We start from the raw sequence: 27774 nt of genomic DNA on the forward strand, positions 1-27774 counted from the left end.
ATATAAGATTAATCTTCTTAATTCTAAAAATAATCAGAAGAAAGAAAATAGTATATTTTATCTTATTCTAATCATCACAAATATGGATAATTAATCTAATTATGTATTGTATAAAGAGTTCAAGTCTCTAAATCATAGGCAGTATACCGAGATTTTTTTTTTATTGTTCTCTACCAATAATGGACATAACCAGGCTTCGTTGATGTGAAATTGATCGTTAATACTACAAACAGGAATCTACTCCTGACGAGGCTGCACAGGCGCCGCATGAGGAGGTGCGTCAATAAGAGCAGCAGCCTTGGTCAACCAGACATCGGCGGCCGTGTTGCGCGAAGAGTAACAGTCACGGTAGATGAAGTTCATCGGGAAGCCAACATCAAACGAAGATGCACTATCAATCTCATCGAGGTCCTCGTTGGAGAGGCTGACGCTCAAAGCCTCCACATTCTCCCGGAGATGCTCAATCTTGCGTTGACCGATGATGGGGAACACGTTAGGTGTCTTGTGCATGACGTAAGCTAGAGCCTGTTGATCATTCGGATTAGTTTCCATGACATAGCATTAATAGGATTGGAATCTCACAATAGCATGCAACGTGGTGTTCTTCCTGTTCGCAACCTTCTCCAATGCATCCGAGACCTTGATATCAGTCTCGCTCAATTCAGCGGCACGTGCACTGCCAGATTCGGCGTCGCTCTTACGCGCCTCCGCAGACTTGAACTTGCCCGCGCCGAGCGGTGCCCAGGGAGCAATCGCCATTCCTTGGTCTCTGCACATGGGAATTATCTCTCTTTCGAGGTCTCTGAATCCGGCGTTCCATCTTCCTTGGTACACAGAGAAAGGACGGAGGCCGTTGGCCCGAGCGTAATCGTTGGCCTTGACGACAACCCAGGCCGGGGTGTCGGAGACACCGAGGTAGAGAACCTTGCCCGATGTGACGAGGTTGTTGAGTCCATGCATGACTTCTTCCACGGAGGAGGTGAAGTCCCACCAGTGCAGGTAGAGGAGGTCGATGTAGTCAGTCTGGAGTTTCTTGAGACTTCTCTCGACGGAGACCCGCATGCTCTTCATGGAGTTGCCGACGAAATTGGATTGCAGGGGCTCGGTGTCCCGATGGGCGGTGCGGAAACCGGTTGTGTACTTGGTTGCGATGCTGATGGATCCGGTGTCAGATTTAGTGTGAAAAGATGGAGACCCATTGATACATACACCATCTGGTCGCGGTTCCCGCGCGCGGTCATCCACTCTCCGATCCATTTCTCGGATTCTTCGAATTGATAGTTGTTGGCCCTTTAGTAATTGTTGTTAGTATATTACAAAGACAATATATGTATTAGTGACGTACGTGTCGATAAAGTTGCCTCCCAGCCTGTAGAATTCATCCAGCAGTGCAAAGGTCTGCTCCTTGTTGCATTCTCCCATGAAGTCCTTCCTGTAAACCAACAAGAATCTGCTTAGTTGACCAGTCACTTCAAGACAAGACGTCTGCCATACCATGAGTCTCCAAAGTTCATAGCTCCCAGACACAGTGGGGAGACCTTGACACCGGCCGAGGGTGCCAATACGCGGTGGTAGCCGAGACGGCTGGCTGGCTTGGGGGCGGGGGCGAAGATAGACATGATGGTAGTTAATGAAGAGTGTATAAGGACGTTGCTGCTTCAATGATATCTGGGGAAGAGGTCGACTATATATGTCTTGAGAATTGGCGGCGATATCCATAAACTCCGATTACCTCCAGGCCAGAAGTTGTAGGAGACATGGCGATACGTTGATCATGACGCCGAGTCTCCACCAGATGCCGCTTTTAGTGGATCGAAGCTTGATGTCATCGGATTTACCGTTGAACCAGTATCCCCGTCCCATTGATTGTAATCAATGGAACAGCAATTTAGACTCGTACTCGGGTCAATGCGTCTGAGCACTAGTGTAGATGCTGTAGTTGTCTTTGGCAATACGAAGCTGCTTCACGTGCTTCGGGTGTCAGCCGATGCCCTCAGACTTGTATCCCCGTTAATTCCGTGAAGAGGAGTAAGTGCTGACCGACCCACAGCGGGGAGATCCCACCCATCTAAAGGTGCAACTTGCTGACACTCACTTGCAATTGGTCTCACCAGAACCTCAAGCAAGGTATGCTACGTGATTGGTGGCATCCCACCAACCTACCGTGCTGCGTAGCGGTCACCCGAGCGGAAAGGGGCGGAAGTCAATTATCCAGGGTCCTCTTCGTGTCCCGGCCAGAAGACCAACAACAAAGACGGGGCATAATCGATAGTTGCATTTGCAAAATTCGTGTCTATGGAAAGGTTCTGATTACAAGTATTGTTTGAGATGGCATGTGAGATAAATCCGATAAACCCGTGGGCTTACATCCGTGGATGCTACACTACAACCTCAAGTACATTCCTTCCCGGACAGTGCAATGGGCTTGATAGGAAAGCTAACCCCAACATATGCACAACATATGTAGCATCACCACTACCCATCTTCAGTTGATCTACCGATGTGTTTTACTGTGCTCCTCTTGTCTGGCGCATGGCTTTGAGCGGGACTGAATGTGAGCAGCGACCGAGGCGGCCTCCACTTGAGATTGAGCGTCGGAACCAACTGTGCATGGAGAGGCCCTCCCCATAATTACCCCGGATCTTCAACTGTCAGGGACGCCCTCATTTAGGACATGCGGGTGACTGCTATTCTCCCTTCCCAATTGTGGCTTTCCGGTAGAGGATTCACTCGCAGATGCGATCGGAAGATTATCAGATGGAGATGGATATAGTACCAGTAGTAGTCTACCCGGGCACAACATGTCAGACTAATGAAACGCCTGGCTTGTATCCAACAACCCCGAACCTCTGTGTCGTGTTGCTGGGGATCGCCCGGTCAGTCGAGTTTGCTGGCAATCTTGCCGCGTGTCGATCTTCGGGCCGCGCACCTCCCTGCCTCAGGCCGCACATGCCTTCCGTGACCAAATCATGGCCGGCTCTCGCACCGCTCCTACTCCTGTACTAATGGAAGTGTTTCGGTGAATGTGGCTGTCAAATTTCTATCTGGCGGTCATCGGAAATAGTGAGGCGTGGGATAAAGTACTACTATTGTTGACCTAACACCATCAGGCAATATAAATATATCTTGGGCCGCTCGGATATCTTCACCCGGACAGCCTCTTGCTCCTTAAATTGGATCATCTTCCACGATTCTTCTACTTGATGTCACACAGAACACTCATTAGAAGCATGCATTGGACTAAAGACTCTATAAGGTGTCATAAACGCATTTCTTTTTTCTTTCTTTCTTTTTTTTTTTTTTTTTTTTTTTTTTTTTTTTTTTTTTTTTTTTTTTTTTTTTTTTTTTTTTTTTTTTTTTTCAATGCTTAATGTTAGGAAGAGCTTAGTAACCCAACACCTTGGCAACGCGCGGAAACAGTGATAGCGCATTCTGGTGGTTGATGCGCGCCATCTCGGCATCGGTGAAGTCGCCGTTGCCCTGGATGGTAGGGAGTGCCTCCTCGCTCTGCGCAAGGGGAACATACGGGTCTGAGACATTGTTAGATCCCTCATCGATTGGATACAAGAGTGCTGAAAACAAGAGGAGGGCTTACAATCGGTTCCAGTCAGAATCTGGTCCACCCCAATGAAGCTTTTCATGGCAGAGAGTTGAATTGCTGAGGTGGCAGACGCCGTGTCAAAGTAGTACCCTGCCAGCTCCGCCAGGGATTTGGTCATGTTCAGAGACCCAAGCAACGACATGGACGCCATTCCGGCAATCCGACTGGCTAGATAGGGCATGGCGCCCCCACCGTGAGCAAATATCATCTTGATGTTGGGATTCTCCGCGCGTTGGCCCTTCAATAATAGGTTTTCCATTGCGCGCACGCTGTCAAATGGGTACTCCGTCAAAGGGAACGGGTAGCCCAGGCTTACTGACTGACATCCTGGAGCCGCCGGGTGGACGAAGACGGTGGCCTGTCGCTCATTCAAAACCGAGAAGACAGGATTGAGAGAAGGGTCGCCCAGGTAGGTACCATTGGCATTCGTGTACATGCCCACACCGGGAAACTTGAGCGTATCAAGGCAAAACTAACAGCTGTGTATTAGCCAAGATTCTGCTACTGTCTGGCAATCAACGTACCTCCAGTTCGGCTACCGCTTCTTTCACGTGCGGCAGGGGCAGCAGACAGAGCGCTCCTAGCCGAGTGGGATGGGCTTGGGTGTAGTTGTGCATGGCGAGATTGACAGTCCGGGCCAGTGCGTGTGCCTCCCTAGGGTCGCTCAGGAAGTAGACCCCAGGAGCACTCACGCTGATGGTCGAGAAGTTGATGCCTAAGGTGTCCATCGTGGCCAGGTGTGATTCCAGCGTCCAGTCGGGCACCGGGAAATTGTCAGTATACAGCGTTCCATTCTTTACCGGGAAACCAGCAGCAATCAAGGCCTCTCTCCAGACTGGAGGAATCACATGAGAGTGCACATCGATCCGGTAGCCGGTGCTGATGTTGCTGGCCCGGAGGGTATGCCCTGCGACCAGCCATGCCGAAACCACGCTAAGGAAGAGAGATTGAATAGACGGCATGAAGGGCAGATGTTACGACTGGGACATGGAAACATGAATATTGTGAAGGAAGGTTCGCCCACGACTTTGGGAGATCTTAAAGGACGGATAGTCCGGCGTCTCGGACGAAGTATAGTGTCCGGATGGTAAATTGTGCACTAAGCTTGGGTGCCGAGGCAACCGGTTTCCGACTATCGAGAAGCCAATGGGCCGCCGGTACTGTTAGCGGTTTGACACATATTGGACCAGGCGTTAATGGGCGGACCTCGCCACTCACATCCACCAATGCTGAAGCCACCTTGGCGTCAGACCACCCTGCAAACCCGTGGATAGGCAATGATCAGTTCCTTAATTACTATTTTTTAACTCCCTGTATAGCCTAGAGACTCTTTCTGCATAATAAAACTCATCTAGCATCTCAAGAAAAGGTTGTGTGTTCTCTGCCAGACATTCCACCCTAACAGTAGTCTTTCAAAGTCAACCTTAATGCACGAAAGTTGCTGAATAACTCATCTAGAGGCTTCTTTGAGGTAACCAGCTCCAGCAGGCTAGGTAAATTAGCCTTTTATTAGGGTTGCTATGCGCCATCTCAAGGACAAGGGGTAAAATTAGCAAGTGTAAGAGAGAATGATGGTCAAACAATATATGTTAGCCAGCTTCCATAAACAACCAGAGAGCCTCTAGAGAATTCGCATTTGTCTATTGGGGATCAAGTATTCACTAGACAACCACAAGCTATTAAACCGCCAACATAAATATTCAGTGTTTCTCGCAGACGCCTAGATCTTGAGATGGAAATAACCTAGGAGATAGAAGTTCCCCTGTGTTAGTATAATTATTAATGGCTATGTTTCCTTGACAAGCTCTCCTTAACTATATTTTATTATTAAGTATCCTGACTCAATATTTGTAAGCACACTTAAGCCCTTCCATTGGAGCTTCTTATATTAAAAGTTCTGGTTAGACATCTAGTTTCTCGTCTGCAAGACTGATCAAGCAGGGCAAGAGGTATCCCCAGGCAGCAGCATTATAGCTGGCTTTCTGGCTATGCCTTGCAACTAAGTTAGCTAGTGCTCCAATCGATGAATTTAGTAGCCAATGTGAATGAGCTATTGGGTAGAGCGTCTAAAGTATCTGGCTTAACACCCACCTGCCATGAAGAAGGGTTTGTTAAGGCGTATATGGCGCAGGGAGTGCGGATAGAATCCTAGGTCTCTCCCGTGCTTTCGAACTCTATTATAAGAGTTTCCCGGTCAAAAACCTTCAGTTGCCAATTTATCATCGCCTGTAATAAGGCTCCATACTCTAACAATGGCATCTCTGGGGGAATTAGTAAGAGACAGAGGAGATGGTGGTGTGGGAGAGGAGGGTCCACCATGGACCCGAGGGAGAGGAAATCCATCGAGTGTCCCAGGTAGGCGATTCAAGCACTCCAGAATCTTGTCATACAACATCCAATCTGCATCATCTGTAGCCCTGCCTCCAGTACTTTCACCATCTCCAAGACTATCGTACCAGGCGAGCATTGCCCGGCCAAGGCTGCGTGTGCAGAAGTAGACGACAGGTTCAACGTAAAACGGCGATTTCGCCCCAACCTAGAGGAATGTTTGCAAAAGTTGGTATTAGCATACTGAGAAGAGAATCGGAAAAGAAGCAAGAATGCAAGCTACAGCTACTAATGCGGGCCCCGGAGTGTTGTAAGTTCTCTGCTTTGTGTGCTTACCTCGAGAATTCCAGTACGAGAGATAAGAGACAGCAAGTCAAACGCAAGTTGAGCACCTGCTCGGCGACGCGACGCGCTGAGTAGATGAGGCTTTGAAGAACTCCACATCTGTGCCTCTAGGTACACACACAACATCATGCTGTTTATTTGATGGTCTGGGTGCCTGGAGTGCCAAAGTTCGTGCGGATCGCGCCAGAATAGCCATTTCCAGTAGTCCAGGGCACGGATGAGTTCAGTGCGAAGCCGGAAACACGATATGTCTGAATCTAGATATGCATCGAGGGATGTGAAGTTCCAGGAACTAGTCCGGCCGGTTTCATAAGTGTTTAAGAGATTGCAGAGGAGAATATGGCTGGTGTAGGTGCCAACCTTGTTGGGCGTTAACTGAGGCATAGGCTCTTGAGACATGAGGTAGTAGAATGTTATTTGGGACGGGACGGTTAAGCCGATCAGGTGTTGCGGCGCATTTGAGTCATTACGTCCTATCCATGTTTGTTCGTCAGGGGCTTCGAAGAGAGAATCTGGACAAGGGAGGTGTATGTTCCCGACGACGACCTCACATGTTGATATCGAATAATGCAGAAAGTGCCGACATTTAACGGCGAGGCAATAGAAACACCATAACGCACGCTTCGACTCTTCTAGCAGTAACCATATTAGCCATGAAGTGGAGTTGTTGTGTGAATTATCGCTCATGACTCTTGCAAGCCTAGGCATCACCGTGATAGCGTGATCAGCAAGCGTTTTTATCCCCCATTCACGGAGGTCTGCAAACTCGGACCATACGCTATACCTGATTAGCAGGATATAGGTTTCGAAACTGGTAAGCAGTCTTCTGTAATATGTGTCATTCCATGTCGCTGCACCGGGTACATCCTGATACTCCGCGCCGTCCAGGGAGGCCGTAAAGCTCTTAACTTGGTTAACGGCCAAATCGAAGTAGAGTCTTGAATGCCCGCCATAAGATGGGATTCGGCAACCGCCAATAGCCGCCATGGCAAGAGCCTTTCCAGACAGCTCCCAGCTCGTCCGCCAGGAAGAGGAGTGCAGGAATGGAAATTCTCGAGTATGGACTCGCACAAAATGTTGCAGGCAAAACTGAAACGCACTGAAGTGATCCTCCGCAAGACCTGTTGCAGGCAAGAGACACGATATGCACTCATCGCAAAGCATATTCGTAGTTGCGCACTTACGGCAGTCCAGCAATACTCCACTTGTTTTGCCAGTGCTTTTGGCTTGCAGACTCGGACAAGCCCGTAGTCGGGCCTGAAAATCCACGCTGGCTGCGTCGACTGTGAAGAATTGCGACCGTGCGTCGTCATGGTTGCTCCCAACTCTGACGACGTCACCAGGATGCAGAAGAGTATCTATCCTCGTTGAAACGCGAGGGCAAGGGAGTACGCCTCGTCGAGGTTTCCTTCTCTTTTGTGTCCCACTCCGCTGATGTGACTTTTCATGCCGTCTCACCGCATCTCGACGGTGAAAGCGCATCCCGCATTGCTTGTCCGCGCATTTGTACCGTGGTTCGGAGTGACTTAGTTGATGGCGCTGGAGATGATCATCTCGCTGAAATTGAGCGGAACAGATTTTGCATCTGAATATCATCTTTTCCACCTTCAGAGTCTGAAGGTAGGACGGCTTGTTTGAGGAAAGATTGTGCCGGTCTGGCTGGTTGAGGTGAGGAGAGTCGAAGTTGGGAAATGTGGGGAACCTCGGCAGAAGAATGACTGATACCCCACTCTTCGCTTCTACTATTTGCTGATAGACAGTATATTCGAATTGTAACCAAAAGGACCATCAGGTCCATCCTTTACTTTGTAAATGGTGTTTGACGGAGGAAGTCAACTGCGGATGGGGGGCAGGTGTCACTCCGGAGTGGCGTTCGAAGTTCAATCCGATATTGCCTTTATAGTTTCTACTGTTAATCCTTCCGGCGGCAATAGAGAGGACATTTTTGTGGCGGATCCAACTTCTGAGTGAATGTTTGGGATTAGCTACCTAGATTCAATCAATGGCCGACACAGGATATTTAGCAGAGGATTCCTGTTCAATTTAATTGCAAATTTCTTGGTCTATTCTAGAAAAATATTACCGAAGACTGCCAGGAACCATGTGCCACACGCTGGGAACCTCCCTTGAGCATGCACTCGCATTTCCGCCAGGTGAAGGAAGAGCGAGGTATGCTGGCGTTGACGTTTACAGGGATGAATGCGGAGGAAAAAAGGGAGGTATCCACCTGAACTACAATGTAAACCACAATAGTTTGTCATTTATCGTACGTAAATCTATCGTGGGGGATTGAGTAAAGTAGTCCCACCCCCACTGTAAGCCAAGCATGAACATCATTCTCAAACATCCGACTGAAGTTTATTATTTATCATATTTCCGAGGTCAATTATGAACTGCCGAATGACTGCCGCAAGGGACGGATCCAATCTCGCTCTCCGTGACTCAATTTATTTACTCTTCAGAAAATGACTGCACCGAGGCATCAATGTCAGAAACAAACAAGATACGTGGATGCCGAGGGAACCGTGTATCCGGGCAACAGCTGAGGGACGAGTTTCCTGTGCGCGTCATCACTCGGTCACTTAGGCTAGCATACTGAATGATGGACACAACACTTCCCTAAGTCATTAAAGAATACAATCTCAGGTATTATAGTTAGAAAGTTCTGTGATTGGATTGACCGGAGTGAGCGTACCGGCCGGGAATTATGTTTACAGCGAAGAATTCCCAACATGTAATGATCAGCAGTACGCATCAATGTTGATGTATGAGAAACTTCCTGCAGCATTTGTAGTGTGCCTGCACGCGTGCCTATCCAATTCTCTTTTTGGGATATCTTACACCATAATTACGAGGCAATTTGAGTAACTTCTATCGGGCGGAAGGGAGGAGTTTCTTAACGAAGATATTTCGACAGCTAGCCAGACTAGCTATATAGACGAAAGTGTCTTTAGCTCGCAAGGTCAAAGTTCACGACAATACGGCCTGCAACTTGGCCTGTCCGGAGCCTTTTCACTGCTTCAGGTAATTGGTCAATGGGATATACCTCGCAAATCTGTTTCAAGTGTCCTCGGCGAGCTAAGTCTAACGACGCTGCAACGTCGCTGCGGCTCCCAACCAGGGTTCCTTTGATGGTCGTATTGTTAAAAATAAGAAAGTTAGGATCACTGCTGATTGTCGTTGAGTCCTTCGGGGCCAGTCCAACACACATCACGATAGCCCCTATGCGGTCTCCCAGATACGATAATGCATTTCGATACGCAGCAGGTGCCGTGACAAATACCCCATGAGCCCCAATGTTGTCAGCTACAGCAATGACAGAAGCTGCTGTGTCGGTCGTCTCTTTGAAGTCCACGAAGCTCTCGGCACCCATCTCCAGAGCCAGAGCGCGCTTGGTCTCCCCGGAATCAACAACAATCGGGCGGATTCCCATTGCTTTGGCAATTTGGACTCCCTGGATACCCACACCACCGCCACCACCAGGAAACACAGCCCAATCTCCGGCCTTCAGCCCAGACTCTCTCAAAGACCTATACATAGTGGCTGCGCTACACATGATAGGAGCAGCAACGTTATCGGGTACGGTATCCGGAATTGGTGAAGCATAGCGAGCGGGGGAGACAATATATTGCTGATATGTTCCTATCGCCGGGTTAGATCAAGAAGGTCTCAGAGGTACGTATTATCTCATAGAGCCTACCAGGTGCCATGAGCCCTGTATGAATACCACTCCGGCAGTGCATCTCCTTGCCCCCCCAGCATCTCTCGCATGCTCCACACGTGTCAATCAGTGGCTTGATTCCAGCTCGATCCCCGACTTTAAAATTGCGCACATTTGCACCGATCTTGACTACGATGCCTACTCCTTCATGACCCGGTGATCGAACGCCGAAAGCTGACATTGGCGGCATATCAAGGTCGCCTTGCATCATATGAAGATCGGATGAACAGATACCTGTAGCTCGCAGACGAATGAGTATATCGTCCGGGCCTGTATATGTCAGCGACAGAACCGGCGGAGTGTGATTTGAAGAGGACTCGAAAGTTTACCTGGTTGCGGTACTTCTACCATTTCCACTCGGACCTCAAAGTTGGGCCCCGGATTGACAACAACACCCGCCTTGCAGTGGGAAGGAATGCTGGTCTCAGATGCAGCCATGATTGAATTGCTTTGAACACTCCAATTTGCCGCTTTGAGGAAACTCCAGGCAGCCAACCGGCTACTTTAAACCTATGAACCAACTCTGTACAGAGTAGAGATGCTACGGATCTGCGGAAAGGTGCCGGTCGGTCCGTGCGCGGCATTTCCCCGCAGGTCATTTCTACCAAGAAGTGCCAATCCGCTGTGTATAATCCAGGGACAACCACATAGTAGTGAGAGGCCGGTCTTTCTGCATGGTATCATTGGTGGGGTTTGGCGACCAACCTCCGCATATGACTTCATGCTCCAGCGATACCGGAACCTTTCCGCTTTATGACAACCACGAAAACTGCACGAAAGATCCTCAAATTAATGCACAAATGCAGTGTTTAGCACTGTATGTAACTCTAATCCTTAGTATCCCTGCACAAAATCTCTGTCAAATCCACAGATTAGGGCATTTTGGAGCATTGACAGCTGTTAGGAAACATGCATCCATTCATTTAGCAAAGTAAGTGCTCGGGTGTACTAGCGAGTTATAATAAATGATAACTACTAACGTAACTCCCGGCCGCGCCGGCCACCCGCCCAGGTCGGCCACCTCTGTAGTTCTATACCTTTAAAGTGACAAGTTCTCTATGTTAATATATCTCAGTCATTGCCTAAACCTTGCTCTGGAACTTTGTATACACATATATCGGATAATAAAATATTTATTTCATTTTCCACACAATTTTCTGATATTATAGGATACTGTTTGACTATTTAGAAAATTTATATATTATTATCGTCATAATCAACGGGCTTTGAGAATGTGAAAAAATACTAATTATATATTATTTTTTTTCTGTTACAATCTTCATGCTCGATACTGGGCTCGCATAAGGTTTAGTAATGAAGAGGTTTTAATATTACTGAAGAAGAGGAGTTTTGTATGATATTACATGGGTGGCCGACCCGGGCGTAAGTTAAAACAAAATACCCTTGAGCAGGCAAGTGAGCAGCCCACTAAACTAGTTATAAACTAGGCCAGCGATGAAGCAAGCAACTAAGAGGCAAGCAATTAACGGGTGATTATATACCTAGCTAACAACTTAACGGTAAATTCGGTGTTGAAGCAGAATACAAGCGGTCACCAGAGGTCCACATTGATCAAACTCTGGGAATACTGTGGGGAGGGTGGAGAGTTGTGACGCTAACAGGTTACTGTGGAGGATCAACCGCCACATTAATGCACCGACACCGAACAACGCATGTCAGTTCATTCATGGATTGTGGGTGCCACCCCCACTCTAACTCGGTAATCCCATTGGCGAAACAGATCATCCCGGACAGAGGGATCTACCTGGATATCACTATCGCTACACCCGATCGCCTATCCAGAGCCACTGCAACGCAATTGGCGAGTGGGACAGCTCCAGAAGCAACCTAGACACCCCAATCCGTAAAGCGTCTAGTGACACACGCTGCAGAATGCCAACCCCTACATATGACGGGGTTGTGTTCGCTTATGATTCGAGCAGTCAAAGACACGGAATCACGAGTTTGCGGTGAAAATCATAGGTCGTCGGAACAAATCCGCTGTATGTTAATATGCGAAAGATCCATTGCTGCCGAGGCAGTTCGTTGCGTTAGGGTGGGGGTACTCGACGGGTTGTAATTGAGTAGATGTGAAACTGGAATCATCTCGCAAGATTCAGTAGTAGCCCATAGTAGCTGTGCAGAGGACAGTAAGATAAATAAGACATGCTTGATCTAACCCTCTACTCGCAATCTTGGTCAGTTATGTTTGACTTCCTCGCACGGTATAAACCAAAATCACTCCTTCTACAATGCCTTCCACAAAAGCTACCCCGTCTGGTAACGGCCGCCCAAAACGGAGCAATTACGACCTTGATCTTGACGCTCTCATTGTTGGAGCTGGCTTCTCAGGATGCCTGCTGTTATACAAGCTCCGAGAAGAGCTGAACCTGAATGTCCGTGTTTTCGAGGAAAGCTCCGGCCTTGGCGGAACGTGGCACAACAACCGGTACCCAGGAGCACGGGTCGACTGCCCCGTGCCGGGATATGAGTTGTCCATGGAGAGGGCCTGGAGAAACTGGACGTGGCAGGAGAAATACCCCGGCTACGCAGAGCTCCAGTCGTACTTCGCTCACCTTGACAGGGAACTGTCTCTCAGCAAGGACTGCGTGTTCAACTGCAAGGTTGTCCTGGCTGAGTTCGATGAGGACAGTGCCCGATGGTACGTGGAAACTGCGAGCGGCACATGGGTCCGCGCCAAGTATCTTATCCCCGCCATCGGCTTTGCCTCGAAACCGCACATACCTGCTTGGAATGGCCTAGACTCGTTCCGTGGGCGGATCTACCATTCGTCTGCGTGGCCTGCGAACGGTAGCGGTGGTTGCGGTGTCGATGTTCGGGGCAAGCGCGTTGCGGTCATTGGAACGGGCTCGACGGGGATTCAGATTATCCAGCAATGGGCCAAGGAAGCCGACGAGGTCTATGTGTTTCAGCGAACACCAAATACCGCATTGCCGATGCGTCAGGAACGATTCCTCGACTCCTCCGTGCAGAAGCCGAATTCCGAGGTCTCTGAGCGGAAGCGGCGGGACGTGTTCAAAAAGTCATTGCATACGTTCGGAGGCCTGTCAACCGACTGCATCTGGCGAAACGCTATGGATGACACGCCGGCCCATCGGGAAGCGACGTACGAGCGCTTATACGCCCAGGGCGGCTTGGGATTCTGGAATGCCTCGTACCAGGACCTCATGAGCAATGCGGAGGCCAACCTCGAGGCGTATTGCTTCTGGGCGCGCAAGACACGTGCACGTATCGACGACCCAAAGCTCAAGGACCTGCTCGCACCGCTAGCGCCACTGCATGCATTTGGTGCGAAGCGGCCGTCGCTGGAACATGATTTCTACGAGCAGTTCAACAAGCCCCACGTTCATTTGATAGATGTCCGAGAAACGCCGATCCTAGGACTCGCCCCATCAGGTATAATGACAAACTCTGGGACCCACGAGGTCGATATTATTGCAATTGCCACGGGATTCGATTCTGTAATTGGTGGGATTAGGGAAATGGGTATCAAGGACGCTGATGGCGTTCCGCTCCACCATCGGTGGGACTCGGGAGGAATCTCGTCCTATCTCGGTATGATGGTCAGCCGGTGTCCGAATATGTTTTTGCCCTATAGCGCTCACTCTCCGTCCGTATTTTCGAACGGGCCTACCACGATCGAGCTACAGGCTGCTTGGATAATGGACATTATTAGGCAGATGGAGAGGCGCCATGTGGCTTTTATTGACGTAAAGAAAGAGGCAGAACAAGCCTGGATAAACGAAGTAGCGGATGCCGCGGAGAACACACTAGTTCCCACGGCTAACTCATGGTACATGGGCGCGAACATTCCGGGCAGGCGGGTAGAGCCATTGTTTTTCATGGGGGGTCTGCCTCGCTATCGACAAAGGTCTCGGGAGGCTCTGGATTCCGATCTACATGATTTCCATTTAACTCTTCGTTGATGTACATAGTACAGAAATGGTTGATGCAACTCCATAATAGCCGAGTGGTTTTTACGTGTGGGTCCTAGCTATAGCCATAGTACGGCCGAAGGCAAGTAGTAAGTCTAGTTTGGTGCGGAACTGTGGCGAGGGATGTGTTGATGAAAAAAACACAGACTGACAGGCTAGATGCGGAATTAAGCCTCGCCTATTAAATGTCCTCCTTTATTTAGGGTCACTTGTTTCGCATACCTGGACTTCCATCACCCTCTCCATCCTCCCCACCCAAGACTTGCATGACTTCTGGCAATGTGCAAATTACCCTCACCCAGTACTGAAGGTCTCATCCGGCTAATTAATATGGCCTGCGCGGGACCCGATAGGGACCTTCCAGGTGTAGTGGCTATGGTCGTGGATAAAAACGGCGACCAAGTATTTGCCCACGCCGCTGGACAGCGCGGCCACGGCCATGACCATCTTGGGGTCATGCAAATTGACACCTTATTCTGGATCGCGTCCTGCACAAAGCTGATCACTGGTATCGCGTGTATGCAGCTTGTCGAGCGGGGCGTGCTGACACTCGACGATACCGAAATCGTACAACGCCACTGTCCAGAGCTTCGCCATGTGCGTGTTCTCCAGCCAGACGGTCGCTTGGTTGAGAAGCAGAGGGATATCACGTTGAGGATGCTATTAAGTCATACAGGTTTGTTGATTTTTCCATAAGTAGAAAATAAATAAATATGGAATAACATATTGTATGGGACATACATGGATTGATCGGGCTAACTGCTGCTAGCTGGGTTTGGATACTCATTCATCGACGCCAATCTGCGGGATCACAACAGGCCAGCAGGATATAATGAGTTCTCGGGACAGAAAGAGGATTTTCTCCAGCCGCTAATCCATCAGCCTGGCGAGGCCTGGGAGTATGGGGTAAGTATGCCCCTTCCTTACCCATCATCGTCTGTCGCAACCCACGTAGTATCGCATCATCAAACACATTTGAATACAGTTTGTGCATCTAATAATGGAAATGCAACCTTTTATAGATCGGGGTGGATTGGGCCGGGTTCCTCCTCGAGCGAGTTACCGGTCAGACCTTGCACGAGTATATGCAACAGCACATCTTCCAACCTCTCAGGTTAATTCACATTTCAATGGTCCCCAATGAAGCGAATCAGGCCAAAATGGCCTGCATGCATCAGCAAGATAGCAATGGCCAGCTATATGTTCGGAAGGAGCACCCCTTTCAACGCTCACTTGCCATCGGTCAGAATCCCAATGACAGCCCATCATCCTTTTGCTTCAGTGGCGGAGCGGGATGTTTTTCAACGGCACATGATTACTGTCGTAAGGAGACCCTTCTGCCCCTAAATGCCTAATGTGCCGGGTACACCCGGAAAAAGAACAGAGCTCACACAGAATGTCTTCCAGGAATCTTATCGACCCTCCTCAATAGCGGCACCTGTCCTCTAACCGGAACACAGCTACTTTCCAGGGAGACTGTGGACGAGATGTTCCGCAACCAGATCCCTCATCTGGCCCCGCTCAATAGAAAGCATATGCCGGCTGCGAAGCCCGAGCTCACGACGGCTGCGACTGGGTTACAGCCAACAGTCGATGGAGATCGCCAGGGGTGGGGGTCTGACTTTCCTCCTGAGTGGAGGTGATACAGGTCGCTCGATCGGGACAGCCCAGTGGACGGGACTGCCAAATCTCCGATGGTGGTGTGATCGGGAGAATGGGCTGGCCGGTATTTTTTGCGCCCAGATTCTACCGTTCGGCGATCTGAAGGCGTTTGCTCTGGCAGAGGAAATCGAGAGGCAGGTTTATGCAGGGTTAAGCGAGGCTCGGAGGGGAAGACCTTGCTAGTATGTTGAGGTAAAAAATAAAATCTCATGCAAAGTTTTCGAATACTTGATTACAACTAATGATATACTATAACGTAAGATTAGAACACTTTTTGGTTATCTGTAAGTAACAATGACTAATTTCGAAAGAATTACTTTGCAAAGTAGAATGCCTGCGTTTTGTGATATAGGTATTTTCCCTCTCTATTCCGTTGCTTGAAGCGCAGTGTTTAGTTGGACACGTGGTGGAGACTGGAGTCTTAGCCCAGGTTATATGCCTCCTATACGAACCACTTAACCTGTATTTGCCTAAGCCTAAGCCTAGATGTCGTAACTGGAATCTGACGAAGGTGTGTCCCTAAAGTCTTGAGCTGCATAAGTATTTTCCCTGAAACACAGTACATCTTATGCGCCACGAGGTCAAGTCAAAGTACCTTATACACTAGCGCCTCCTACATAGCTCTTGTGTAAGTGGGTGCACGATATCAGTTGCTTACTATGCATTACTGCCAAGACACTGTAATGTGACGATTTGACAGGTCATGTTGACGACTTTAGAAACACACCTCCGTACTCCTGCGTAACTATGAACTAGCATTGGAGCGTAGGCGCAAAACACAGTTCCCCGCTATCAACTCATGAACATGGTTCACCACACTCACTCCTCGTTCCCATCCTTATCTTATAGTTATCGTGAAAGCGATACCAGTATGGCGTTTGAGTTGCGGGTGCGGGAGAGGACTCTTCCCGTAGCTGACACACAGGCCAGTGGGGGACACGAGACTATTCTTAACCTTATTTCTAGGTGAGGATTGCAAGAAGTCAACTGAGACAACATCCCATCTTATGTTCCCTGAATACTAATATTGGCTAAGCCTGCATCTCAGCTCAGATTATAGTGACTTAAAGATTATTTGCAGGGATAGGATCTTCCGGGCTCATAAACTTCTTGTTTGTCCCAGATCGAAGTATTTCCACCGGGCTTGCTTTGCCGGGTTCAAGGTGAAACCAGATATAAGCAACATCTTGCACTGACACTGACAAGCTGCTGTGAATTTTAGGAAACCGTTCTGGAAGAGAAAAGCCCGATCTTGATTGAGAAGGTGCTAGAATATCTGTACACAGGCAATTATACTCTCGGATGCCGTACGAATAAAGCGCTGACCCCACTGAATGATAACGATGGAGAGCCAAGAATGAACACAAACCACACAAGACCGCCGTTCATATATTTCTCATCAAGGAGGCGTGCCAGAGTTAAGTATGCGGCAGAAATGGAGGAGCTCGCCAATGAAACCGCTGTAGCAGCTGTAGAAGATACAGGGGATGGATTTGTTGATGGGTTACAGGTGAATGAGAAAGCTCCAACTGAGAAAGGAGATATCGTGAAGCCAGCTGTCGATACATTAACTGACTGTCAACCATGGTACTTCCATGTACGCATGTATAGCGAAGCGGATTACTTCATGATTGACGATTTGAAAACCAAAGCAGAGGAACAATTTCTTGTGTGTCTGATGAATTGCTCCGAAAATGATTCGTTTTCGGAAATAATAGCGGAGCTCTATTCAAGACGAGCCGACTATGGAAAGCTACGGAAGCTGGCGCTCAAAGTGATAGTCGACAACTTGCCGACCTTCAGAAAGGGATTCAACCCGGTAATAAATTCAAAACTGATGCAATCGGTTCCTGATTTTGCTGTTGATCTATGTCTACCGACAATAGACAAGTACGTGGGTGAGCCGCACATGAAACCATATCCATTCCCTACGGGTTTTGAATACAAGGACGTCGACTACATGGTTCGTCCCGGGGCCCTGTAGTTAGATCTATCAGTTTAGTTATGGAACGCTCTACAAACTACGGTAGTACACCGAGTTGTCTGTTCTCCTATGTCTCATCTGCCATCATTGCACTAAATTGCGTGCCCGTCGGCCGATCACAGCTAGACCACTTGATAAGCGTTTTTATTGCTCAAGCTTTAGCAGAATGACGTTAGGTTCGGCCGCTGACATGGTCGAGGAAGCTTAGTACGTGTTTCACAATAAGTTTATCCGATAGTAAGGTGAATAAACTCACCGCCCGAGAATACATTGCGGATCTCATCATGTCAATCTTGTCTGCAAAGCGACTAGTCTCCGCCTCCCTACCACCCGTGCCTGAAGAAAACTCCCCGGTTCACCATGATCGATATGTAGATCAATGCTTAAATGGCCTTCGGGCAGTAGTAAAACATCGTTTCCGTTCACGCCAAAGAGCATGCTCGTCGAATAGGATTCGCTGCCGCGTCAGCCCTATCATTTATGTGTTCACATACCACCGTGTGGCACCACATGCGTGAGCTTGTACCTGGCCCTTAAACCAATCGGGAGAATTCGTTTCCTTCCTGCAAGATCAACCTGCTAAACCATAGGGAACCCTGGATGGGACCGCGAGATTACAGGAGCACGATATGCTTCACGAATTTTGAAATGGAAGGAATCTGGGAGGGCCGGCCTCCTTGGGTCGCCAGTGCAATGCTGAGGACACCCTGAGACAGGTATATAAACAGCGACTCACTACAACTGTTGACGGTATCAGACAGATAGATCATACAGACTCACTCGCAGTCGATTCCTCTCGTTTCCCTGACACTCGCTTTCACTATCATGAAATCCACTAAGCTGGCTGGCAGCATCGCTGCCGCCGCACTTGTCGCCGGCGCGCAGGCGAAGTCGCTTGCGGAAGTCTGCACCGTCTCGCACGTGCAGTCCTCCCTGCCTCTGGATGCCTTCACCGGTCTGGAGATCAAGACTAGCTCGGTGACCGCCAGCCCTGTCTACAACGTCTCCGTGAGCGATCAGACCTTCTACCCGGACGGCACCTTCGACTACTGCAACGTGACCTTCGCCTACTCGCACGCCGGCCGTGACGATTCGATCCTGCTTGACATCTGGCTGCCCGCCCCCGATGCCTACCAGAACCGGTGGTTGTCCACGGGAGGTGGTGGCTTTGCCATCAACTTGGAGGGGGACTTGATGCCCGCCGGTCTCCTCTACGGTGCCGCTGCCGGTATCACGGATGGAGGGTTCGGGGCCTTCACGACCGACCTGGACGCCGTATTCCCCAGCGCTAACGGCACGATCAACTGGGATGCGATCTATAACTTCGGCTACCAGTCACACCATGAGCTCAGCGTCATCGGCAAGGCCTTTACCGAGAATTTCTTCAACCCCACTGCGAGCAGTAGCAAGCTGTACTCCTACTACATGGGTTGTTCCGAGGGCGGCCGCGAGGGCTGGAGCCAGGTGCAACGGTTCCCCGAGGAGTGGGATGGTGCTATTATCGGAGCGCCGGCGATCCGCTACGGCCAGCAGCAGGTCAACCACCTCTTCCCCAACGTGGTTGAACAGACGCTGGGCTACTACCCCCCACCCTGTGAATTGGAGAAGATCATGAACCTGACGATCGCCGCTTGTGACGAGCTGGACGGCAGAAAGGACGGCGTCGTCGCGCGGACTGACCTCTGCCAGCTGCACTTCGACCTCAACTCTACCATCGGGGAGCCCTACTACTGCGCCGCCGAGACCACCAGCGAGAACCTGAAGAAGCGATCCGCCCACACCAAGCGCCTGACTGTCTCCAACACCACCCCGGCCCAGAACGGCACGGTGAGCGCCAAGGCCGCCGAGGCCGCCGCCACGATGCTCAAGGGTCTCCACACCCTAGATGGTAAGCGCGCCTACATCTGGTTCCAGATCACCTCCGCCTTCAGTGACGCCGAGACCCAGTACAACAGCGATACCGACAGCTATGAGCTCGACATCGACGCACTCAGCGGCGAGTGGGTCGCCCGTTTCCTGGAATTAGTCGAAGCCGATAACCTCTCGAGTCTAGATAATGTCACCTACGACACCCTCCGCGACTGGATGGAGCTGGGATGGCGCCGCTATGGTGATTCCCTGCAGACCACCTACCCCGATCTGAGCGCCTTTAAGGAGGCCGGTGGTAAGATTATTCACTACCACGGCGAGTCAGACCCCAGTATCCCGACCGGATCCTCAGTCCACTACCACGAGTCCGTCCGCAAGATCATGTATCCAGAGCTTACCTACAACCAAAGCACAGACGCCATGGCCAGCTTCTACCGCCTGTACCTCGTTCCCGGCGCCAGCCACTGCGCGACCAACGCCTACGAGCCCGGACCCTGGCCCCAGGATAACATGGCGGTGATGATCGACTGGGTCGAGAAGGGAGTGGTGCCTGTTACTTTGAACGCCACCTACCTCTCGGGCGCGGAGAAGGGCAGCAACGCCCAGATCTGCGCCTGGCCTCTCCGCCCCTTATGGAAGAACAATGGCACGGTCATGGAATGTGTGTACGACCAGGCCTCGATTGACACCTGGCAGTATGACTTCAACGCATACAGCCTGCCTCTTTACTAGACGGACTAGGGCCAGTAGGACTGCTCCGAGATTTGATATGCCATTCTGGAATGGAGTAGATCAAAGTTCTCTGCGGAATAGTCGGCCAAAAAAGGGGGAAGCAACGGCAAACGAAGTGAAAAGTTCGTGCGACCTGTCGTTGTAGTTATCATTCGATTCGATACTTACTTGTATTTATATGTTAATTCCAGTGATCCTGGTCGAAATCGACCACCACTCTCAAGTGTTTCTAGTAATTTTCAAAAGTGAATTAGTGAGCAATTAGTGAATGCGGGAGAGTACACAAGTGTTTTCACATACTGCCCACATCCAATGTCCCAGTACGTTTATCGGACGGGGCAGAGTCCGCCCGCAAAGACTTGCTCCGATACAAATGGTACCTACAGCGGAGTATTCCGCTCTATCTCTCATTACCCACATTTCCATCCAGGGTTATACACAGCTTGCTCGGACGTCAAGTCTTCTTCACTACTTTAAGAAATTTGGCAGCGCACACACACACACACACACCAACCCCGGTGTACGAGACAGCTGCAATAGCTAACTCCCACCGATTATGTGTACATTGAGAACTGCTGGCAGACGCTATACTGAGAAGGATGTTTCTGTTAAGTAAAAGTAGTAGACTGGGTGGATGAAGACCCCCCGAGAGGTCAAGACTAATTGTATGTCCAGTAGTCCCTGGTTCCATGCTCGCAGTCGCTCAAATCAGTGTAATGTCATTAGACTGAAAGGCCTTGGTGTGACGAGTATGTCCAAGGCCGAAGACTGATAGACATGCTTACTTATGTTCCGGAAATATGGTTGGGAGCAGGCGGCCGATGACCCGACTTTGTAGAATTCGCTCCCGAGAGCAATGTCTTTTCTGACACAATGCCATAGGAGTGATAAGATACAGGCCTAATATCGTCTTTTCTGGCTATTTAGCTTTCATTGTTACTACCATCACTCTACTACTGACTGTCTTAGTCATACAATATAGCATTCAGTGTATCTAAACCCATCCGTCTCGAATTATTTTATTGGGCGTTGGCCGGTTGGTATAGCTGGTGTAAGTACGCTCTCAACATCTCTCTTGCTCGCCTACACCTTTCCAGATCCAACCCGTTAATCCAAGCTATCCGCCAGCCCCCCAATGGCTTCATAACGCTCCGAATTGGCGTATCCGCATCATACCGCATAGTGATGCTGCGGACCTCACACCGTCTCTCCATCTCTTCCAGCAAGTCATCCGAAACAGTAGCGCTTATCTGCGCATATATCTCTTCATCGAACAGGACCACACTATACCCTGTTTGGGGGCGCGTATATGGATCCTCCCACTCACCGGCGCTGTACAATGTCACGAGGGAGGAAAGAAATCCCATGCCGTACAGGTCAGGCCACTGAGGGGAAAACCGCAGATGGATTTCGATGATCCTGTGTCCAATTGTCTCCATATTCAACATTCCCGTGTAAGTCCTCAAGTGCATCTCGATGAAATTGGTAATAGTCTTCTGCAGCAATGGTGACGCGGGAACGTTGACTTCCCAGTAATCCCAAGTCTGCTGCGGACCGGGTATCCCACGCGTGTGGCTTAGCCAGACCACCCGACCTTGGGTTACTGCGATGTCCGTGCTGTGATGTTCGCCTCGCAGACACGCGGACCACATATGACCTGGCGTCAACGAGACCAAGTATTCCCTCGGGTTGGTAATGGGACGGGCTTCGGCCCCCATGCCGCCCAGGTTGTAGATCGGCTTACTGAAGACGGGGTAGAGGTCCAGCGGCGGCTGCGTGCCATGAGGGCCGCAGGGGATGCCCTGCAATTCGGCAACAGTGAGTTTGTTGTAGACCCACCGAAACTCGGAAGAACGGTCGTATGCTGTGGAGTCCCCACAAGGGATGACGCATTCGGTCGCAGGAGCAGCCTTGAACAGGCGTTGGCTTCTGCGATGGCAGAGTAAAGGCATGGTGCCGTATACGATTGCCCAGAACACTTTCCTGCGGTGTCTGAACCTACCGGAGACTCTTATCGCTGGGGTATATATATATCTGGTACGTCCTCTTGTTTGGGCTCCGCAGTACTACCGAATCATCTGCCTTCAGTGGAGTAAACGATTAGCTCAGCATGATTCAAGATGACTTTTCAAACCATGCGGGCACTGCATCCTGTTGGTCGCATCAGATTGGGTTCGCGGGGATTTCTCATGCCTACTCCGTCCTGGTCTGGAGGTATAGTCTCATAAACTTCCTTTCCATCAGCCCGTAGAAGGTTCTTGTGGTGCAGCCATGATGGATAGTTTCAGAAAGCTTCCAACCTCAACGCCAATCTATGACTCTTCATTTGCGTATCCCACACCCAACAATATTTGTGTCGCGGTGCAATTCAGTTCATCCCATACCATAACACAAACTCTTCCCTCTGACTCTGTATTTCGTTAAACAGAAGAATCAGAATCTCAATATACACATATATTCAACTACATAAAGTCTACTTTATAGTATGCCCGAAATAACATCTCAGGTCGAAAAAGAAGTCATAACTCTTGCTTTCTAGGGGCGCTCGCAAGGAGCGGTTGAGGTCATTGAGCATTCAAGGTCATGTGACCTCTGCTATGAGTGGGTATTTGCAGTTAAATAAGCTTGGGCACCCAGAAACTAGTATGACGGAATCAGAACAGAGCTGGAAAAACAGTTCAGTCAGAGTCTAATCCAGTCTGTATCCTTGTCAGCATCTGGCTCTTATCAGATTTCTCGGTTTGTAGTGCTGTGACTCAGTATATATTATTTTAAGCTTATTTCTTTATTATAATTTTCTTTTTATTTTATATTTTCTTCTGGTTAATAACTCCCAGAGTCATTATAAATAATACTTCTTTATTTAAAAAAAGAATGTAACTTATATAATAAATAATTATTCTAGAGATTATCAACCGGAAGAAAAAGCAGAATTTATAAAAAATTATTATAAAAATGTAAGCCAGAAATAATATATACTAAGTTATAGTACCACTAACCAAGAATTCTAATGAAGAGCCAGATGGTGACAAGAATACAGACTCTAATCATAGAGGCTGCTTGTTTCAACAAAAATAGTAATAAAAAGATATAATATGTAATGACTCTAGTAACTTATAATTTAAAGTAAAAATAATATAATAAAAAATTATTATAAAAAAATAAATCAGAAGTAGTTCATACTGAGTTATAGTATCATATTTTGGAGAATCTAACAAAGAGCCAGATATTGATAAGAATACAGATTTTAATAGTAAGGGCTGCTTACTTTGAGAATTCTTATAGCTACTTGATTGACTGAGTCTGGTTTCTGGATATGTTAGTGTTACACTGACATACCAAGCAGCTGTGCTCAAGGAGTAATTGGAAATATGCTTTAGCTGAGATATATAGAGCCAATACTGCTACTATTCAATAGGTAAAACAATACCCCGTTTTTAGCGCATTTACTGTCAGAACACACGACCTATTCAGGGGTTCTGCTAGGCTTGATTACACCGTAGTAGGTGCATAGTTCACATTATACCCATACCGATATTTCTGTTCTCTCTTACAGATTAAGTGATCGTACCATAAAAGGGTTTCAATATAGAAGGGTATGGTTAATACCAGTAAGGTACATCAAACACACTGTTTGCAGTTAGCCCTTGGATTATATCGAGCATTGCGTGTTCCACACTTTGTGAGTACATTCAGTGATGATCCAGACCTGGCATTATTGGGCCGATGACTTGATCACTTATAGAAATACTATGCAATGACGCGTTGTGCGCCGTTCATATTGTGTAGCATACGAGCTTTCTAACAGGTTTGATAATTGAGGTTGGTAGCTTTTGCACCATCTTTCCGCTTTCATCTATCTAACATACCAACACCATGGTTTGATTACGATATCCATTGAAATTACAAGCAGGCATGTGATCCATATGATTTCGTATATAGTTAGTAGTTCAGTTATTCATCCTTCTTGACTGGAAATTTAGATCGGGTTACCTACAAGGATCGCAGACACAGTCTGTAAGATTGTCTGAGTCACGGCGTACCAAGGGAAACATAGTAGTAAACCGAGATCCCTCGTAAAAGGACTATGGAGATGCTGCAAGTAACAGTCTAGAACAAAACCTGAGGCTTTGCGAATCTCGTAAATTGAGTTTAGTTTCAAATTCAGTGTAAAACTAACAACGGTGATTGGATTAAGTAATATTGAGTTTTTAGGACACGGAACCATCATCAGACTAGTTAAATGAGTAGGGTTTGAGTATATAAGAGCCGGAACCCAGTAATTTAATAAGCACGTCACTTTTATTATTCTCACCTGTTCAGAACTCAATCCAACCTTTAAACTAGAGAATGAATCGATCTGGATAATGATAATAAATTCTTGTAGACCTACCATCTCAATACGAATCTCAATGACGCATATCTTAGGTATGGTTTTATGCATGCTTTCCTGGGCCCATCGATTTGATCTAGATCCCTCTTTCATTTGACATATAAATGAATCTCAGCTTCGCATATGATTAGTTGCCATATATATTAAGCATGTAAATCAGGTTTCGTGATTGGACTGCTTTCCCCTATCATTTAAATCAATCTGGAGTTCTACCATATCAGTATTCAAAAAGCTTTATGTCTATGATATCTGATGATCATTTCTCTAGCCCAAATTCAATTAGATCTATTTTATATTTCAGAGGACAGACACTTGGGTGCAGCTCTTGACTACTGCCTGCCCCATCACCTGATATCTCTGCTTTTACGTCTTCAATTTATTAGTCCATAACTTGTACTATCAGAAAATGGGAATTTTGGAGAGTATCATCAGCTCCGCCGCGGATAAATTTCAAGGTGCAGATGAACGATCTGTACGCAGATTAATTGGAACAATTCTCGAGCGCATTAAGCGTTCTCCCGACCTCATAAATCCTCATTTACTGCTGGAAACTGTCATATCTCTGACAAAGTATGTCCTCGCCGCTGTATTTGGACCGGTCGGAAGTGTCTCAAGCATACGAGAGGCTGTGTTCAAGAATGAGATCAATGCAACGACCCTGATTCTGGTCAGAGACCAGGCCGCTGAAGTCGCGAAGTTTGTATTGGACCTCGTGGAGGCTTCAAAATGCTACTACATGACGAATGGCCAAAATGATCTGGAGGATGAGCATGTGCTGTATGCCGAATTCAATGAACTTGACTTCTCCGTGCGCAGGAACCAACATGCTGCAATATGTCAAATCCAAAGATTGACGAAATCAGTCATCTACATCCTGCAGAATCTGTTCAAGCCGGTAAATTTCGGAGATATCCACATGAGTGAAGAAACCAAACTTCAGAGCGACCTGGGATCAGGGCTCCCGGTGCCCCACAAAACAACACCATCAGCTGAGCCAGTAAGCAATAGGGTGGTGGAAAGTAATAGGAGCGGGAAAAAGACCAGTCCAAAGGGTGATGTGAAAGTCAGCGAAAGAGGCGAGAAATGGCTCTTCGTTAATGGAATTGGCGGGGAGATATTCTGGCTGCAGCTTGCCTGCAATAAATTGAGAGCAATGTTCTCAAGGGAGATCAACTGGGTTTTCAACAGGGGCGATGGTCTCCTCTGGGATCTCATCGAGTGCGCAGGGCAAAGAAACTCATACGTGCAGAATCCTAATACAGATAGCACAACGACGAGCATAGATGTGGATGGTGTTGTAGGAGGGCAAGGAAACCTTATTGACAGCACAGCCAGCAGCAAAGAAGCTCAAGAGGCCCTCCACAAGGAGCTCTTAAAGGCACTCCGCGAAGCTCATGAGAAACAATATGTTATTATGATCGCTCATTCTCAAGGATGTCTTATCCTCCGTCGTGTTCTGGAAGGCTTGGTAACTGCTGCAACAAAGAACTCCACCATTCGAAAGAAACTACAAGAGCAACTTTGCGTTTTTACCTTTGGAAATCCAAGCATGCACTGGAAAACCCAAGGGAAACATCCTAGTGTGCCATCTGGTATTGATGGGACGAACCTTAGCTCACATATCCTCCGAACCGAACATTTCGCTAACCGGCGAGACTTTGTAGCACGGCTCGGCGTTCTGAGTGAAGATTCCGAGTATGGGTCAGATGAGATATTTATCAATGAAAGAGAGGACTGGATTGGCCATCTTTTCGGTACACAGTACAGTTTCAACTCTGACCACTACCAAAATTCACACCATCAACATTCCTGGCTTTTGGGCTGTCGCTTTGGGAGAAGTCTTGATGAGGCTAGAGGTAAGCTCAAACATCTTTTACCTGTTTCACCTTCCCCTTTAAAAGAATCACACTTAATACTCTGGTAGCGAGGCCGATCACACAATAATGAGGCTCCCGAGGTGTGCTGGGCCGCTGGAATAATGTTCTTTTGGCACACGATTCTTTGATTGGAATGATTAAACTACCCGAAAAAAAAATATACAAACAAATAAAATAGAACAAAATATAGTTACTATAATTGCGAGTGCCTACATCACGATTGAGTAATTCTGGGTAGATATATAAAAGTTGGTGTATTAAGCAAGTAAGAGTATGTTGGAATACCTGCTTGACTCCAGAAAATAGACGGAAAGGCAGGTGTAATCGGCTGCAGGGCTGGTTATTTTTGGTGTCGAATTCACAGGTCCTCATAGTAATGTGCAGCCGCTAACTCATTGTAGGAGTCAGAGACGCTCGTACAGCCCATAGACAGTATTAAAGATAATCTGTGCACGGATACACTTGTATGCAGCCTTGATGAACAACATTTCCAGTATAACTATATATCTCAACGAGTAGCAAGTTTCCACCTATCGGTCTATGATTGCACATTTGCATATGCAATTAACTTTATCACATACCAGCATCACAGAAGCAGAAGTCATCCACTACTGCCTCACACAACTCACTTTATTCTCCAACCCACCCTCAAGAATCCCCACACCAAACAACATAGTACCAGCCATCCCACCACAATTCCCCAATAGTGCTTACCCACCTACCTTCCTATATAAATCCTGTCAGAACAATGAAACCTGAACAAACCAGTAACCAAGAGAGAGATTTCTCTTTTGGTCTACTCGGTAAATGTTTCAACAAATCCCCGTCCATCCCTCCTTACCCACTCAACGAATGAATTACATACACCCCAACTCAAACCAAACCGGCATCTCCAACGGCCCCGGACTCTCCACATCCGCAACAGTACACTCCTCCGTCACCGGCTGTCTAAACAACAAATCACTCTCATCTCCACAATCCGAGCCGGAGCTATTATACATCTCAAACATAAGTGTCGAGTCACTGCCATTACAGGTATACGCGGCGTCAATATTGAACATCTGGAATGAGCCCGCGTAGTCATAGTATCCGCCGTTGCAGTCGCCCAGGGAGGGGTAGACCAGCGAGAAGGAGATGTCGGTGCAGTTGGTGTCTTTATAGACGAAGAGGGCGGGGTATTTGTAGAAGTAGGCCGTGGTTGGGGGGGTAAGGAGGAGGAGAGTGGTGGTTATGGTGGAGAGGGAGAGCTGGGGTGGTGAGAGGTTATTGTTATTGTTGTTAGATTTGAGGGATGGTGTTGGAGGGG

At 48.2% G+C, this 27774-nt stretch overlaps 12 protein-coding genes across 12 annotated transcripts; 6 read left to right on the forward strand and 6 right to left on the reverse strand.

Moving 5' to 3' along the window:
* Window positions 1-230: 230 nt before the first annotated feature.
* BDQ94DRAFT_185151 (NADP-dependent oxidoreductase domain-containing protein) lies at window positions 231-1733 on the reverse strand. Its single transcript, XM_026774807.1, has 5 exons — window positions 1495-1733; window positions 1346-1432; window positions 1210-1290; window positions 583-1153; window positions 231-525 (listed from the first exon to the last, which is right to left on the reverse strand). The coding sequence occupies exons 1-5, from the start codon at window positions 1617-1619 to the stop codon at window positions 238-240; spliced, it is 1152 nt and encodes a 383-aa protein (XP_026620216.1). The 5' UTR covers window positions 1620-1733; the 3' UTR covers window positions 231-237.
* Window positions 1734-3361: 1628 nt separating this feature from the next.
* BDQ94DRAFT_154408 (amidohydrolase family protein) lies at window positions 3362-4649 on the reverse strand. Its single transcript, XM_026768288.1, has 3 exons — window positions 4126-4649; window positions 3596-4073; window positions 3362-3530 (listed from the first exon to the last, which is right to left on the reverse strand). The coding sequence occupies exons 1-3, from the start codon at window positions 4561-4563 to the stop codon at window positions 3385-3387; spliced, it is 1062 nt and encodes a 353-aa protein (XP_026620217.1). The 5' UTR covers window positions 4564-4649; the 3' UTR covers window positions 3362-3384.
* A 13-nt stretch (window positions 4650-4662) lies between these two features.
* On the forward strand, window positions 4663-4957 carry BDQ94DRAFT_154409 (uncharacterized protein). Its single transcript, XM_026768289.1, has one exon. The coding sequence runs from the start codon at window positions 4686-4688 to the stop codon at window positions 4923-4925; it is 240 nt and encodes a 79-aa protein (XP_026620218.1). The 5' UTR covers window positions 4663-4685; the 3' UTR covers window positions 4926-4957.
* Window positions 4958-5965: 1008 nt separating this feature from the next.
* BDQ94DRAFT_185153 (uncharacterized protein) lies at window positions 5966-7870 on the reverse strand (the record flags this gene model as incomplete). Its single annotated transcript, XM_026774808.1, has 2 exons — window positions 5966-6172; window positions 6266-7870. 2 exons carry the CDS (start codon window positions 7868-7870, stop codon window positions 5966-5968), a joined length of 1812 nt encoding a protein of 603 aa, XP_026620219.1.
* A 1354-nt stretch (window positions 7871-9224) lies between these two features.
* BDQ94DRAFT_163844 (zinc-dependent alcohol dehydrogenase) lies at window positions 9225-10433 on the reverse strand (the record flags this gene model as incomplete). Its single annotated transcript, XM_026769827.1, has 3 exons — window positions 9225-9916; window positions 9975-10265; window positions 10325-10433. The coding sequence occupies 3 exons, from the start codon at window positions 10431-10433 to the stop codon at window positions 9225-9227; spliced, it is 1092 nt and encodes a 363-aa protein (XP_026620220.1).
* Window positions 10434-12247: 1814 nt separating this feature from the next.
* Window positions 12248-13942, forward strand: BDQ94DRAFT_185157 (flavin-containing monooxygenase; the record flags this gene model as incomplete). Its single annotated transcript, XM_026774809.1, has 1 exon — window positions 12248-13942. One exon carries the CDS (start codon window positions 12248-12250, stop codon window positions 13940-13942), a length of 1695 nt encoding a protein of 564 aa, XP_026620221.1.
* A 288-nt stretch (window positions 13943-14230) lies between these two features.
* On the forward strand, window positions 14231-15796 carry BDQ94DRAFT_185158 (serine hydrolase domain-containing protein; the record flags this gene model as incomplete). The annotated part of the gene is made up of 6 exons (XM_026774810.1): window positions 14231-14627; window positions 14721-14773; window positions 14834-14857; window positions 14974-15274; window positions 15359-15527; window positions 15559-15796. 6 exons carry the CDS (start codon window positions 14231-14233, stop codon window positions 15794-15796), a joined length of 1182 nt encoding a protein of 393 aa, XP_026620222.1.
* Window positions 15797-16483: 687 nt separating this feature from the next.
* On the forward strand, window positions 16484-17597 carry BDQ94DRAFT_185159 (uncharacterized protein; the record flags this gene model as incomplete). The annotated part of the gene is made up of 3 exons (XM_026774811.1): window positions 16484-16579; window positions 16650-16776; window positions 16836-17597. Coding segments are annotated over 3 exons (985 nt in total), but the record flags the coding sequence as incomplete, so codon positions are not given.
* An 825-nt stretch (window positions 17598-18422) lies between these two features.
* Window positions 18423-20198, forward strand: BDQ94DRAFT_175845 (Tannase/feruloyl esterase; the record flags this gene model as incomplete). The annotated part of the gene is made up of 1 exon (XM_026772571.1): window positions 18423-20198. One exon carries the CDS (start codon window positions 18423-18425, stop codon window positions 20196-20198), a length of 1776 nt encoding a protein of 591 aa, XP_026620224.1.
* A 987-nt stretch (window positions 20199-21185) lies between these two features.
* Window positions 21186-22150, reverse strand: BDQ94DRAFT_185161 (uncharacterized protein; the record flags this gene model as incomplete). Its single annotated transcript, XM_026774812.1, has 1 exon — window positions 21186-22150. The coding sequence occupies one exon, from the start codon at window positions 22148-22150 to the stop codon at window positions 21218-21220; it is 933 nt and encodes a 310-aa protein (XP_026620225.1). The 3' UTR covers window positions 21186-21217.
* Window positions 22151-24285: 2135 nt separating this feature from the next.
* BDQ94DRAFT_163850 (uncharacterized protein) lies at window positions 24286-26515 on the forward strand (the record flags this gene model as incomplete). The annotated part of the gene is made up of 2 exons (XM_026769828.1): window positions 24286-24300; window positions 25013-26515. 2 exons carry the CDS (start codon window positions 24286-24288, stop codon window positions 26513-26515), a joined length of 1518 nt encoding a protein of 505 aa, XP_026620226.1.
* A 421-nt stretch (window positions 26516-26936) lies between these two features.
* BDQ94DRAFT_154410 (uncharacterized protein) lies at window positions 26937-27721 on the reverse strand (the record flags this gene model as incomplete). Its single annotated transcript, XM_026768290.1, has 1 exon — window positions 26937-27721. A coding segment is annotated over one exon (396 nt), but the record flags the coding sequence as incomplete, so codon positions are not given.
* Between the last annotated feature and the right edge of the window lie 53 nt (window positions 27722-27774).

Source organism: Aspergillus welwitschiae (assembly GCF_003344945.1).
Source record: "Aspergillus welwitschiae strain CBS 139.54b unplaced genomic scaffold BDQ94scaffold_66, whole genome shotgun sequence".
Lineage (NCBI taxonomy): Eukaryota > Fungi > Ascomycota > Eurotiomycetes > Eurotiales > Aspergillaceae > Aspergillus > Aspergillus welwitschiae.

Excerpts from the sequence above, each read along its gene's own strand:
- BDQ94DRAFT_185151 (XM_026774807.1), bottom strand. The coding sequence starts at position 1,619 with ATGTCTATCTTCGCCCCCGCCCCCAAGCCAGCCAGCCGTCTCGGCTAC. Across the intron at positions 1,291-1,345 it reads GGAGGCAACTTTATCGACAC|GGCCAACAACTATCAATTCG; the intron begins GTACGTCACTAA and ends CAATTACTAAAG. Across the intron at positions 1,154-1,209 it reads GGGAACCGCGACCAGATGGT|CATCGCAACCAAGTACACAA; the intron begins GTATGTATCAAT and ends CGGATCCATCAG.
- BDQ94DRAFT_154408 (XM_026768288.1), bottom strand. The coding sequence starts at position 4,563 with ATGCCGTCTATTCAATCTCTCTTCCTTAGCGTGGTTTCGGCATGGCTG. Across the intron at positions 4,074-4,125 it reads AAGCGGTAGCCGAACTGGAG|TTTTGCCTTGATACGCTCAA; the intron begins GTACGTTGATTG and ends CACAGCTGTTAG. Across the intron at positions 3,531-3,595 it reads GATTCTGACTGGAACCGATT|ACCCGTATGTTCCCCTTGCG; the intron begins GTAAGCCCTCCT and ends ACAATGTCTCAG.
- BDQ94DRAFT_154409 (XM_026768289.1), top strand. The coding sequence starts at position 4,686 with ATGGTAAATTGTGCACTAAGCTTGGGTGCCGAGGCAACCGGTTTCCGA.